The sequence below is a fragment of the Herpailurus yagouaroundi genome, unplaced genomic scaffold (assembly GCF_014898765.1).
Source record: "Herpailurus yagouaroundi ecotype Mexico unplaced genomic scaffold, PumYag 162, whole genome shotgun sequence".
Lineage (NCBI taxonomy): Eukaryota > Metazoa > Chordata > Mammalia > Carnivora > Felidae > Herpailurus > Herpailurus yagouaroundi.
The window spans coordinates 70713156-70728655 of NW_024412403.1; the positions used below are offsets into that span (position 1 = coordinate 70713156).

General features: G+C 45.3%; 1 protein-coding gene across 20 annotated transcripts in view; it reads left to right on the forward strand.

Annotated features, from left to right (window-relative positions):
- The window catches only part of KALRN (kalirin RhoGEF kinase), a 673147-nt gene that overhangs the window by 440943 nt on the left and 216704 nt on the right, over positions 1 to 15500 (forward strand). For all 20 annotated transcript variants that reach the window (XM_040484739.1, XM_040484740.1, XM_040484741.1 and 17 more), the window contains exons 28-32: positions 4782 to 4874; positions 9119 to 9230; positions 10993 to 11183; positions 11619 to 11720; positions 13030 to 13172. In XM_040484739.1, coding sequence (XP_040340673.1) covers positions 4782 to 4874; positions 9119 to 9230; positions 10993 to 11183; positions 11619 to 11720; positions 13030 to 13172 — 641 coding nt within the window. The remainder of the gene's footprint in view (positions 1 to 4781; positions 4875 to 9118; positions 9231 to 10992; positions 11184 to 11618; positions 11721 to 13029; positions 13173 to 15500) is intronic.

The window sequence follows — 15500 nt, forward strand, 5'->3', positions numbered from 1 at the left end:
CCTCAAATGCATACACAGCTACTTCATACACAGCTCCCTCAAATGCAGGGCTTCTCAAAGTGTGGTCCTCAGAGCAGCCACATCAACATCACCTGAGAACTTGTTAGAAAGGCATATTTTGGACCACCTCCCCAGATCTGTTGAGTCAGAGTCTCCAGGGCTGAAGCCCAACAATCTGAGTTTTAAGAAGCCACTCAAGTTTGAGAGACACTACTCACATGCATTATTTCAACCTTGACTACACATTTGAATCACCTGGGAAGTTTTGAAAATACTGATTCCTGGGTCCCACCCTTGTGATTCTGGTATGATTGGCTTGGGTTTGGCCTGGACTTTGAGAGTTATAGCACAGCCAGTGCTGATCACTTGGGCTGTAATGGAAGCCAAGCAAAGATGGCACTGATGTACCTTTTGTCTGGTCCCTTGCTTTAGAACAAGGATCCATCCCTGCTAGTGAATGATGGCATAAGTCTACATATTGCTAGGCCCAAAAGAGTGACCTGTTGGCTATAAAGTGAACAGCATCAAAAGGGTCAGTGTAAGATGTAAGGGAAGAACGAGGCGTGAAGAAATTGGGGGAGGGAAGTTCACTGAGAAAGAGACTGTAGCAGTGATGGCCATTATGGTAGTCCCATCAGAAGTGACAACAACTTGAAATACAGAACTTTTTAATGTTTCTTAGTCTGTGTTTCTGCCTACCCGCTTTCATTTCTCCCATGAATATTTGAGTATTTACTATAGAGAAGATGGTGTTCTAGGCACCTTCAGGAATACAGACATTTAAACATCATTCCCATATTCAAGTTTACAAAATGAACCTCTGAGCATCTTTCTAGACTGATGCTGCCAAAATAGAAATGATTCCACAAGTGTCTCATTGCTCTGTAAAGGAATGACCCTTGAATGGGAGAAAGCCAGGCAAGAAAAAACATACATGACTTTTGTAAATGAAGCATTGATATGCAAATGGTCCTGAGTGTCCCAAACTGGAATTTTACGGTTAGATTTGATAAAACAGAAAATTCAAGAAAAGTACTTCTTTAACTTGGTATCTGAATTTATTGGGTATCATACTGGATGTTCTCTACCACTATTACCTCTGTTAATAATGTATTTTCTTTAACATGTTTCTGGTCGATTACTCATCAACAGTATGCAGAAGAGTGTTTGTGAAGTTTTAAATGCATTGTGTCCTGTCTTCCACGTAGCATTTTTCTGAACATCCATGTCCTGTGCTCTGAGCATGCCTCAGACTCCCCTGCTTCCTCGTCTTTGCTCACAGTGCGCTCTCTGCCTTACCACTCTGTGTGTAAAATGCACCTGCACAGACACACACACACACACACACACACAAGCACACTCTGTCACTCTTCGGAATTCTTTCTATCCTTTAAAAGTCAAATGTGTCCTGCGGGAACCCTTCCCATTCCCTATGCATGTGTTATACTTTGTATCTCTCTTATAGTGTTTATAACAATTTCCCTTATGGGGGTTATCAATGTACCTTTCTATTACACACACCTCCTCCCACCTATGAGCCCCTTGAGGTTGACTGATGATTTGCTTGGTTTATTTTGTACACATCATAGTGTGCGGTGCCAATTGGCCTTTTCCTTTAGTCCTATGGTCATCATATTCCTGTTTCTAGCCAATTTCTAGACTTTGACTAGTAAGTTAGATAACCTCCAAATTGTACACCCTTCCCCCACCCTCCATTCCCAACATAGTGCCTGATGAGCCTCTACTTTAGTTGGGAAGACCACTGGAAGCCAGGAAAACCGTCCACTAGGTAGGAGTCCCTGGATCTTGGCATAGAGGTGGAGAGGGAGAACAGTAACCTCTCAGTAACCTCTCCTGATTGTTCCCAGAGCTTTCCAGAACCCGTAATACTTGTAGCTTTTTTCCCGTTTCATCAGAAAGGGTTCCCTAAGTTCTTCACTTAGAAAATATCTGCTTTAGGCCCTCATTCTATAAAAGAGATAAGCCCTTAAGAAAGGCTGTCTTTTAGTATCCGTTATCGTAAAGAGTGCACAGAACATTGAAGTTCCAGAAAGGGGCACACCTTCACACGATCCAGAATTTTCTACTTTGGATGTGAGAGCTGTGAGGCTGTGGTGTTTGATGCTAAGCTGGTTAGCAAGCATGGTTCAGCGGACCTAGCCCCCGGAGGCAACGCCTTCCTCCCTTCCTCGCTGCCCCACATGTAGCCTTCCCAGAGCTGGCAGAGATGGACGGCTGTCAAAGGTGCCCTATTGCCGGTGCTCTCTTGCCAGAGCTGCCAAGTAAACTGACGATGTTCCTTTGCCCAGAGAGTCAGGCTGCCAGCTCTTTTGCCCATCACCCTTGGACAAGTCCAGCTAGAACTCCACACCTCTAGGGAAGAGGCACACGGGTGAGAAAGTTGCTACTTTTCTGGGATAGCTGGCAGGAATGCGAAATTGTTTTTTATTCCCTCTTCTTCCCCTTCCTCCATGGCCACATGACAAGTCCTCTCTCACATAACTTTAAAATGTTTCTTGGGCGCCTGGGTGGCTCAGTTGGGTTAGCATCCGACTTTGCTTCAGGTCATGATCTCACGGTTCATGAGTTCAAGCCCCACAGCAGGCTCTCTGCTGTCAGAGCAGAGCCTGCTTCAGATCCTCTGTCCCCCTCTCTCCGCCTCTCCCCTGCTCACACTCTCCTTCTCTCAAAAATAAATAACATTAAATTAATTAATGAATTGATTAATTAATTAATTAAATGTTTCTTGTATTCCTCCCAGTGCTTTGTTCTTACTAACCCTAGCCTAGGACAAGCCCGTGGTACACACCTACAGATATAGATAGATAGATAGATAGATAGAGCTATACATTATATGTGTATTTAAAGTAAACACTTTAATGGTTTTAGTATATTCACAGATATGTGCAACCATGTCCACAGTCAATTTTAGAACATTTTCATCACCTCAAAAAGCAGCCCCACACCCTTTAGCCATCACCCCACCTTATCCTCCCACCTGTCCTTAGTGCTAAACAACCAATGATACATTTTCTGTCTCTACAGATTCACCTATTCTGGACATTTCATAAAAATGGAATCATATAATATGTATTCTTTTGTGACTGACTTTTTTCACTTAGCATAATGCTTTCAAGGGTCCATCTATGTTATAGCATATATCAGGACTGCATTCCTCCTCATGGCCAAATAATATCCCATTGCATGGATATCTCACATTGTATATCTCCATTCATCAATTGATGGACATTTGGGTTGTATCCACTTTTTCACTATTATTAATAATACTGCTGTAAACAGTGTATATAAGTTTTTGTGTGGGAGTATGTTTTCATTTCTCTCAGGTATATACCTAGGAGTAGAATTGCTGGATCGCATGGTAACTCTGTGTTTACACACTTGGGATTTTTCAACAACCTCCTAACTGGTTTCTCCATCTCTATATCCCAACCTCCGCCCTGTATCTTGTTATTAGGCTGAATATTGCTCTCTCTGAGACATCGCTTTCACCATGTTTTTCTCCTATTTAAAATCTACAGTACTTTTCCATTGAGAAGCTCACCACCAAATCCTAATTTTTTTTTAATCTAGCTCAACCCTATCAATGGCCTAAATATATCTTGCTTATCTGACTGTATTTTTCATTTTTTCCTGGACTCCAGGTGTACATCCTCTATACCATTCTGCATGGTCCTCATTATCATATAAATACCCAATGATTGTTTCCTGTGCATTTTTTATATGATTTCCATTTATAGAATGCCACTCGTCCAGCTTTGCACTTCCGCACCCCCACTTATCCTCTAAACCTCAGCTGAAGGCTTTATCTCTACTAAGCCATCCATCACTCCTGGGCCCAGTCATTGCTCTCTGTTCTTGCTGGGAATACCTTCCATCTCCTTTGTTGCTATTTATGTGTGTGAGTATTCTCAGCCACCTGGTGTGTAAGGTTCTTGAGGCAAGGGGACTACATGGACCCTTCACTAACCTTCACAGCACCTACACCTTGTGGCGTGGAAGGTCATTTTGGAGGCAGGATAGAGAATGGTCTAAAATGAGAGGCTAGAGGCCCAAACAGCAGCTGGAGGTCATGGGTGTAGCCTGGGCATGAATGGCGTGGAGAGGAAAGACTTGTCACTGGGGATAACACAAGGAGAACAACTAAAAATGACTCCATGGCTATCAGCTCAAGAGACCTGAATGAGGGAGATGCCATTGATCACAATGAAGAAGTTGTAAAGAATACAGTGATGATTCTGGGTTGGGATGGGTCTAAGTTGAAGAGAGAAGGGATGGTAAAGGAAACATGCCCTCATGCTGTTTTAAGGAGACTGAGGGAGAGGAAGACTCAGGAGCCATCGGCATAGAAATCCGAGCCCCACGCCCTTATTCTCATCGTCCCACTAGCCCCTTGTGATCACCTCCGCTCTGGGTTGATTTTTCCTTTCACTTTCTGCTTCACCACCTCTCCTTTACCCTTCTGTCTGCTGTTACCTCCTCACTTTCGTTTTCCACTTTTATCCTTCCCCATTTCTTTATAAGTTTCATTTCTGACACACAAATCTGCTTTCTCTCCCTAAAGCTCCTCCCCTTTCACCACCTCTCCTTTTCTCTGTGTGTTCGTCTTGGTCTCTCTTAGTTTTCTCCCCATCAAAGAACGGTTCCTCATAATTTTCTACCCTTTTTCCTTTTGCTCTCTTCTCCCGCCACTGACTTCCTCCCAAGACACATGCATATACACACCCTTTTGTATGTCATGGTGCCTGTTTTCATCCCTGTAGGAGATACAGCAGCGGCACGGTCTGGCCAACTCCATCTCTTCCTACCTAATCAAGCCCGTCCAGAGGATCACCAAGTACCAGCTGCTCCTGAAGGTACTTCCCCTCCCCTCTGGGCACCTCCTCCTGCACTACTGATCAGGTCCAGGGAGCCCCAGCTTTGCCCAGGATGGGAAAGCTTCCATCTCAAGACCTTTCCTCCATCTAGAGCAGAACTTCAGAGGTGAACCCCCATTGGCTTTGCTGGCTCCCAGACTGCATGACCTATCCTGTGAAACTCTAGGTGTTTATTTGCTGGGGGACAGAGGATAAATGAGAGCAGGAACACGTTTTGACTGCTTTCATACCTGCCCACCACTGCACAGTTTGGAGCAGTTTTGGCTGACACTTAGGGCCTCACTTGCTCTTCCCTCCTGGGACAGATTCCTCCTGGTGGTCCCTCCTACTGTCAGGGGTCAAGGGGACACTGCCAGTCAACGTAGAGAGTGGAGGCCCAGGGTGGCATCTACCATTGCCTTAATCTCTGTGTTTATCAAGACTATGAGGTTTTTGAGAGAAAACACTCAAAGAGTGCATATTAAAACACAATGACACTCTTGTGTCTGGAGGATCCCATATGTTAGGTAGGGGTTCTTTTGGAGCCAAGCAAACAGATTTGGATTTTCTCCAAAATATTTTCTTTGAAATTCAAATAATCAAATTATGTAAAATAATAAGTAATGTGGGCTGCTTCTTCAGAGAAGGATACACCGACAGTCTGAAGATGTGACATTTCCCCCACAGAAAGCCTGGGAAATCGATATTATAAGCAGTTATATAACCCCTATGTATATTAATTCTCAAGGTGTAAGGGTAGAGTTTTCCCTGAGTTTGAATATTTGGCTGGTTGCTCCTCAAATGCAAAGGATAAAGGGATAGTGAGAGGCATGTTGTAAGTAGTATAGCTCCAGAGAAAATCTGCTGAAATTCAACTCATGTTTAGAGATGCTTGCAGAATCCCAGATATTCTAGCTTCACTAAACCTGAAAACCAGTCTAGTTTCACATCTAGGTTTCTGGTCACACTGGAGGTGCCCACGGACAGCCACTAGGGTCTCCTTGCTTAGCACATGTGATTCCATGATGAGAAGAGCATGAGCCCCCATGGGGCCCCATGAGCCCATGCCCTGGACCTCTTCCCCACTGAGGGTCAGGTCAGGGACTAGCACCACCCTTTCCCTCCTGCCTCTGCCTTCAAACCTTCTCTTTCCTTGTCTCCAAGAAGAGACATTTTGGGCTTCTGCTTCCAGGCACTCAAGTCATCCAGCCTTGCAGAAATGGCTTAGAGAGTTACAACACGGCATCATGCCCTTGGCCTTTGTTGAGAACTCATGTGAGAAGTAAAAATGTGCAGAACATCTTGGCTGTTTGGGCAGAATTGCTTTTGAAGATGTCATCTTTGTTTTTTAAAGTTCTTTATATAAAGGCTCACAGAAATTCTCATAAGATCTCAGAGTAGGGTGTGGGGGTTCTCTCCTAAATAATTGGTGTACTCTCTACCTTTAAATCACAAGAGCTTTTCGCTCCTTCTTTGCCTTTGACTATCAGACAATTAGCATTGAGTCCTATTACGACTACTGTATTGTTACTGGTTTCTCCTTAGCCCAGATTTCTGTGTGTAATGATCCTCTCCTTCCCTATCCCATTTAACGCTTGACCCTTTAAAATGAGTTTTCTTGTACTGGAAGATTTTTTAAAATTCACGTTTGTGGTTATTAAATTTAAGCATCTCAAAGCTTTTCAGGAATTGGTGGGGTTGTGAATTAAAAAGTAAAACAAAACAAAACAGAAACTTGCCCATCCACACTTGCCAATGCCTTAAATCAAGTAAGATCCAGTTCAGGGCGCCTGGGTGGCTCAGTCAGTTAAGCGGTTAAGCGTCTGGCTTCGGCTTAGGTCATGATCTCACGGCTTGCCTGCCTCATGAGTTTGAGCCCCATGTCCGGCTTTGTGCTGACAGCTCAGAGCCTGGAGCCTGCTTCAGATTCTGTGTCTCCCTCTCTGCCCCTCCCCCACTCGTGCTCTGTCTCTCTCCTTCAAAAAATAAATAAACAATTAAAAAAATTTTTTTTAAAACGTAAGATCCAGTTCTAAAAGAAATATAGCTTTTCAGCTCTCCCTTTTAATCCCACAGGGCTGAAGTTCCCTGGATAATTATGTGACACAGATAAGAGAGGAAAGTGGAGGACGGACAGGCTGCCCTGTGTTTTGCTTTAGGTGATGGGTGGGTGGGCTCTGGGCCCTTCACTCTGTAACTGGATGTTTTAGGAAGAGATGACTGTGCAGGTAACTGAGAAGGAAAAAAAAAATGAAGTAGTGGGAATTTGTGGAAAATCTGTAAAAAGATTTACCAAGGTAATTTTGACCTCTTATAAATGCATTGGTAGCAGAGTACTGTGGAGTAAAAGCTCAGTTTGCTGAGCTCTTACTATAAATAAACAATATGGGATTTATTTTCTCATTAAAGACACTTTTATTCCAAATAAACTGATATTTAATTATCAGTATCCTCTGGGATTCCTCACTTTGGGTGTTGCATGAAAGTCAAAACTATCTGTCAGTTAGTGTTCAATATTCTCCATGTAAATCTGCTACAGATGTCCTTTGAAGTCTAAATTAAATTGGAGCTTTCTCTTTAATAACAAGTATAGCAAGGATCCAAGGAGAATTTATGGGCTTGGGTGGTTGATTGATGGACTTGCCACACTGCTTTGGGGGGTTAAACCATTTGGAATTTTCTATTGCACACTGAAGCATATATTTCTTATTTGTCTCTTGTGCTTCTGCCTGGAAATTCCTTTGAGGATGTATGGGAAACAAGGTCAGGAGAGTTAAAATTAGGAAAGGGTTGGGGAGAGTCAGAGAACTTCAGGTTGGCAGAAGTAAGTGCAGCTTTCTGAACAGTGATGCCATTATACCAACTGGAACCAAGGACCGAGCTGAGAACTGATCACTTCTGCCTCCCCAACATGCTCGAGGCAGTTCACCTCTCCTTTGGGCACTCAAAGCTCCCTTCTTCATATGGGATTGTATCCAAGATGACACAAAGGATTGTACTTTCGTGTCAGATGCTCACTAATCAGATATCTTACCAAGTATAAAGCTTTTACTAATAATTTCAAGGATACAAATAATCCCGAGGAAGAGATAATGCAGAGAGAAGTCCAGAACCATCAACAGCTCTAAGCCCTTTCTTGGAGCATCAGGATATGCTGTGGCCCAGACTAACACACAGACTTTCTAAATGGTATATCTTGTATAATATCATTTACCCTGAAGAGAGCCATTTTGTTTATGAAACATACTATTTACTTAGATAGTTGCATAGCATATGTGATATCTTACAGGGAACCATGCCCCTAAAGCCATAGATTCCAGGTTTGTTTACCGTAAGAAGTCCTAGACAAACCAGATATATCCTACTAAAAGCATTCCATAGATAAGGACTCTCCTGCTATGTACTACCATTAGCCAGGAAGTCTGACATGTTTACAGGGTTTGATCTGGTCAACTTCTTTCTTTCCTGGAAGTGCATCTCTACCCCATCCACCCATCCTCTGCCTTCACCAGCCCCTACAGAAGGAGAGGGTATGGATTGCAGATCTGTTGCTTAACTGTTTTGTTTCCAGTGTCAAAACGAACAAAATACAATAACCCTCATAGGAAAAATGAATGCCAGTATTCCTCTGGTTTGGGCAAAATCACTCCAAATGGCCCTTAGAATTTTTAAGATAGTTGAAGATTATTTTTTCTCCATCAACCAGATACTATATGTCTTTGTGGAGAGAATACTGACCTAGTCTTCAATGAGGAAGTAAGAGAGGGCATGCTCTGAGAAGCCTCAGCATGGTGGACGTCATGGGGGAGATAGGGTTGGCATGGTGGGTAGATTCTAGATTTAAGATTTAAAAAGAACTAGTCCAGAACCCCATATACTGGTCCCAAGGTATGAACTCCTGATTTATATGATCTAAAAATATGTTATAACTCTGAAATGCTATAAACCTATAATGTCTATGAGCCCAGGTTGCTCCCAGTATGGTGGGAAGTCAGCATTTAGGGAGAAGAGGTACATAAATAAATGTGGTGCCAGAAGTAGATGTCTGTTGCTAAGTCTAGGGAAAAAATATAGTGGTAGAATCCTTTGGAGATAACTCTCCACCCCACCCCACTTTTCTTATAGCTTAGAGGAAACCACTACGGAGAACAAAGTTGGTCTGTAATCACCTTGATGGGTTAGGTGGTGGGAGGGTGGGAAAGCTGGGGCAAATGGCTCTAATTGTGTCTGGACTTTTTCCCCAGGAACTTTTAACTTGCTGCGAAGAAGGGAAGGGAGAGCTCAAGGATGGCCTGGAGGTGATGCTCAGTGTCCCAAAGAAAGCCAATGATGCCATGCATGTCAGCATGCTGGAAGGTAGCTGTCTTCCCAGCCTCCCTGGGGGGCCTCCTCCTTTCCTAAGACTAGGGAGCTTGTGTTGTGGGAAGGAAGTGGCATGACGTCAGGCAACGGGCAAGGCTGGAAGAGAGGAGAAATGGCAAATTGTTACATAGGTCCTCAGGAGGTGTGAGAGGCCAACTCGATCAATACCTGCCTCCAGGTAGAATCAGACCTCAGCTGTTTTGGATATGTGGATAACTCACTGCATGGGAGGTAGTCCAGGACAGGCCATCATCCTTACTATAAATGTGCTAGAACCCTGACCCACAGCAGTCCTGTTCATCTGCAATAGCATTTGCATCGCATTTGTCATCAGAATGAGTAGAAGTCCTGCATGCATGTGGACATACATCCAAGGTCTCCAGCCTTATGTTCTTCTTTTTCTTCTATTGTAATAAAATATACATAACATAAAATTTACCATTCTAACTATTTTTAAGCACACAGTTCAGTGGCATTGGGTTCACATTGATGTTCACATTGGTGAGCAACCATCCTTACGGCCTTCCTAGCAGGTGAGAAAAGTCCAGCCAGACAGACCTGATAGGACTTCACCAATGTACATTTAGTCCACTGGAACCATGGTCTTGGGACCCAGAAACCTGGTAGAGTTAGACTCCAATAAAATGCCCTTAACACCACAGAACAGAGGAGCAGAGCAGTTGCACTGGGGCGGAAGTTGTCGGATAAGTTCAGACTCCACATTCCAGTCTGGCCTGGAAAACAGATGTTAAGGGGGATCAGTGTACTCTGCTGTAAATATGCAGAGCTGTGGGCTGTTTTTTCTCCTCTGGACTCCATCTCTCACCATCACCTTCCCTCCCACCTCCCCCACCTCTAATCTTGGTCTGATCTCACTACTTCCTGGGCCACTCTGAATATAGGAAGCTATAATTCATAATATAGCAGAGCCCTGGTTACCTTCTCCAGACTGAGCACTAACCATCTGAACATATTCCTGTTGCCACAGTTCTCTGCCCCCTTTTCTGTTTGCACTCCATCCCCATCCCTAGCCCTGGGTGTCCTCATCTGTTAGCACCCTTCTCCTCCAGCCTGTTCCTGACCTGTATTCTGGATCCAGTTACTCCAAGTATGTGGAACAGTAGCAGCAACACCTGGGAGCTTGTCAAAAGAGCAAATTCCTGGGCTCCACCCCACAGCTACCGAATCCCAGTATTCTAAGGGCAGGAGTGGGCAGGAATCTGTGTTTTGACAAGCTCTGCAGGTGATTCTCAAGCACACTAAGTTTCAGAACCCCTGTTCAAATTTAAAGTGGAATAAATATAGCTGTTAAAGGCTTGTGCACCACATTGGACAGGAGCCATCAAAGGGAAGAGTCCTGGGAATGGACTGTAAGAAATACAGCAATGACAAATAAAGTGGAGTCGAGGGCACTCCATCAGACAGTCCTCAACCCCAGTCAGAGCTCGGAGCCCAAGTCTGTGGGGGAGCTGTAGAGGAAGAAGGTGATATGGGGTTTGCCCTTGCAGGAGGTCTCAGGCTTTTGAGAAGATACCACTGATACTGGTTATGTGTAAGAGACCGGTGCAGAAAGGGAGATCTGATTACAGTTCCCTAGAGCTATCTACTCAAGTATTTAGGAGTGTCAGGAATCAGAGAAAGCGATGTGGGAACGGAATGCTCACAGTCAGGGAGACCTTTCCAAGAGGGGAGTGGACCATGGCACCCAGACGGGGTGCTACAGAAACTCCACAGGGTGGAAACGGGTGTCTTTCAGGGTTCGACGAGAACCTGGATGTGCAGGGGGAGCTGATTCTCCAGGATGCCTTTCAAGTGTGGGACCCAAAGTCACTGATCCGGAAGGGGCGAGAGCGGCACTTGTTCCTCTTTGAGATCTCCTTGGTTTTTAGCAAGGAGATCAAAGACTCTTCAGGACACACGAAATATGTTTACAAGAACAAGCTACTGGTAGGTGGGGCAGGTGGGGCAAGACAAGTCTCCCTGTTGTCATAGAGCCTTTGGGCAGGAAGGGCTCTTGAACACTCAGCTCATCTCTCCCCTGGTGCCACACCAAAACCATCGTGGACAAATGAAAATGCCTCCTATTTGGAAAGCTGCCCCCTCGACTACCCCTTCTGCATTTTAGAGTCCATCGTTCTTCTTGATGTCTGCTTTTAGCGCCTCCCTCTTCACCTTCCCTCCCTGCAACCTGCTAATCAGGCAGGTGCTTGTAGATCCTTTCAGCCTGGGTAGAGGAACAAAGCTTCCAGTCTGTTGAAGTTTGATTGACAGAAGCCCCTCCCTCGGTCCTCTCCTCTTTGTCACCTTTCCCTTCCCACCCCAGCCCTAAGTTTCCCACTGCCCTCCCCTTCCCCGCCTCTCACAGGCATTTCCTGTCTACAGACCTCAGAGCTGGGTGTGACCGAGCACGTAGAAGGTGATCCCTGCAAATTCGCCTTGTGGTCTGGGCGCACCCCTTCCTCAGACAATAAAACAGTGCTGAAAGTAAGTACTGCTCTCCACTGGGGCTGGGTTGAGGGTTGAGGGTGGCAGGAGAAAGGCAGGGGGCTGGGGCACATGATTCCTGAAAGGTGGGGCCTGGAGACTCCACCGGGAAGGGCAGTATCACATTGGTATCAAAAAGCAAGTTCTATCGTGGACATAGACTTGAAATCTCAAAGATCCGTGGTCCCCTAAGTCGATCCCCTCAAGCGCATGAAGAGGGAGGGATGCAGGGAGTAGCTGCTGCGCTTCCTCAGCAGGGCCCACTTAGATATGTTCTGTCCACGTGTCCCCTTCAAGGGCAAGGACAACTGACCATTTGACAAAAGGTACCTTGATTTGATCCACGTTCGTTCAATACTTTTTCCTGAACACCTACATAGAAGGTATTCTGCTCAGTGCTGCTTGTAACTACAAATGAGAGATGGACCTTGTCCTCTGGAAACTTACATTCTAGAAGCTCTCATAAATCACACTAGCAAGGGAATTATGTTGATTGAAAGGAGTACTAAGAAAGGGCCTTTCTCCAGATGAGGGCCTTAAGGAGTCATTCTAACTTTCCAGAGCTCACACAGCCTGGGAATATGCTCGTGGTAACGTACATCTAACCAAGAAGGGGTCCTGCGGATGGGGCACCCATCAGTCAGTTGCTTATCAGTGGGTGGCTATCACCAAGGAAAAGATGGTCCAACCCTGACAAATGCTTCACACTTGTTCACTAGGAATTGCCTGCCTAGCCGCCGCCTGCCATCAGACAGAATTACCTGAAAAAAATTCCACAAAGACAAATGCGATACTTATGAGATGGTAGAAGTGCCTTCAATTAACATGTTTACCAGGCTAAAAACCCAGCATTGACTTTCAGTCAGCATAAGCCTATGTAGCCATGCTAGGAGTTGAATGTGCTGATATAGACCCATACCACTTGGTGAATAGCCACTGCCTTCAAATGCCCCTTGCTACATCTCCAGTGTTCCCCAGAACTCCCAGCATCTGGTAACTGATGTGTTCATCCCTGGCCCGGCGGGGGGACCTCCACACATGCTCCCACACCAGGACAGATGTCAGTATTGGTCAGTGCCATGTGGAGCATTAAATACTTTGAAAATCACCCCCGTGCAAGTGTCCATTGAGTCTTGAGGTTATAGCCCCATTCTAGGAGTTGCAGAAGAATTGAAGAGTCATATGCGTAAAATAGAAATGAATGCCTCAAACATTTGGTGTCCTTAAAAGTAGTGGGTTAAGCCTGCAGGAGGAGGATTGAGAACAAAGGAAGATGGGGTGTTTACTGTTTCTCTCTGTGGCACTCCAGGCCTCCAACATAGAAACCAAGCAGGAGTGGATCAAGAACATTCGAGAGGTGATTCAAGAGAGGATCATTCACCTGAAAGGAGCTTTAAAGGAGCCAATTCAACTCCCCAAAACACCAGCCAAACAGAGGAACAATAGTAAGAGGTAACCAGCGTCTCTCCTCTCAGCACTGCCTCACATGCTCCGGGAGTGGGAGTGGGGTCGCCCTCTGCTTCCACAGAAGGGGTGTGCTGTGCAGTTGGCACCATTCTCTGTGAAGTCCCATCTAAGATGAGCAATCTTTTCTTTAAGCATCTCACCAGTAACTGTCAATTGAATTCAGCAGGGCTTCATTGGGCACCTCTTATTTCATAGACACTCTGCTGGGTGCTCTGAGAAGAGAAGGGGAAGATGCGTGATGAGTCCCTTCCCTCGAGAACCATCTAACAGTTGTGTCTCCCACGCAGAATGGTTAGACTAGAAGAACCAGTGCTGCTGATGGGGACAGTAAATGCTGTCAAAATTCATTCAGAGGGGACTTTAGATGAGCACTTGAGAGGAGTGTCCAGGGAAGGCTTTGGGAGGGAGGGGGGCCTAAGTGGACTGTGTAAGACAGTAAATGAGTTTTGCATACTGTAATGGGTAGGGGATAGTATGATGGGGTTATCACTGCAGCTCTTCTGTAACCCTCGAGTCCTCACCTTCATGTATCTGAGATAAGCAGGGGGACTGATTTTTTTGTATCTTTATCTCTCTGGGCCCTCCTGAATCCCAGTTGCCCTAAACTGGTGGAAGACTTCCTAGGTGTTCCTTTCACAAGCCTCCATGTGACAGTCACTCACAATGACTCTTTTAGAGGGCACTTCAAAAGAAAGCATTCAAAACCATCATGTTAACTTTGAAACAAAACAAAACAGAGTTCTGGGGTGATCGTCATTGACGGCAACAGGCTCTCCTTTCCTCCCCTATTCGTGAACAGGGTAAATCACAAGGATTTAGTTGACCTTTTGGTGCCAACAAGGATGCATTAACTGAGGACCTGTGGATAGTAGCATTAGTACAAAGGGAGGTGGTAGCCCAGAGAAGGGTGTGACTAAGGTAGGGAGAGATACCACCACAGGACAGAAGCCCCCAAACCTGCATGGCCGGAATAAAGTCACCTCTCAGTGCTGGAAGGACAAATTATGAATGTGTTGGAGGAGGAATTGTTTGCATTTCAGTTACCTGCATCCAGGATCCAGGGATGGAATAGACTTACTTTAGCACTAGAGGCAGACCCTGCTGCAGGAGGCCTCTACTTTAATATAGAAGGTAGAGTGGAAATGTTATGAACTCAATGTCCAGGAGCATGCAGGAAAGGATATTCAGGTGAGGTTGGCTCAAGTTTCCCTGTGAAAGTGCCCCTTTTTCCTACGTAGCAGAGTTTGAGCATCTATAGAACATGAGGTGGACATATCTTGGAAATGCCTCCCACCTTTTCTCTGTCATTGTCCTGAAATAGGAGGGTGAAAAGCCTTGGCAGATTCTGCAGAGAACAGTCAGGCTGTCTGTAATTTCATTAGCTTGGCTCCCAAGATATGGGGACAGAGTTTACGGAGGAGTGGATTGGCTTGGAGAACACTACCCACACTCCTGGATGGGCTCCCCACCTCCCTCAGAACTGGCTTCATCTGCAATGGACCAGAAGGGCCCACGATGGGCCAGAATGGTGGGAAGCGCAAAGTACAGCCAACTCTCAACTCTGTGCACATGGCAGGGAGCAACGGCCCAGATATCTAAAACAGCAGATGATCTACAAGTGCTTTATTCCTGGTCCTGAAATGCATCACGGAATTTCATTTTACAGGAGAATTTCCTTCCTATGAATGTGTGGCTTGCATTATTAAAATAAGTTGGCATTTCCCAGCCCGTAAGTGGCAGTGAGAAAGCAGTTGACCTAGAAGTGTTCTGAGCAGGAGAAGGCACTTTTTGGTGACTAGAAGATACTGTACCCGCATGCACACTAACGTCCATGTACACCAGATCATAATTGTCTAGACTCTGTGAGGCGGCTTCAGTATATGGGGAATTTTGTCCACGTGGTGTCATCCTTATGCAGCAACTTCCTGATGCCATGACTTCTCCATAAGTAGCATCAGGGGAGTAACCTTCATAAGCTGGGAAGAACTGTCAAGTTTTGTGCTAATTTTTCCATGTCCATGTCCCTGGCCCACACCTCCTTCAGTTTTTCCTGACACTGACCACCCAGCCTCACCAGTTCCCGGGCATCTAATCCCCTTTGCCCTGGCTATGCATTCAGTGCAGGACTGAGACATAATTCTTAAGCTGGAGAATTGAAGGGATATGTAAGTGAGACAGCTAAATGGTCCAGTGGCCCAGGAAGGCCATATGCCGGGAGTACACTCAAGAGATTACCTTACCGGATACTCAGGAGCAAGCTGACTCAAAAAGCTACTGTGGAATCTGTGATCTTTGAGATGATGCCTTTGTGTT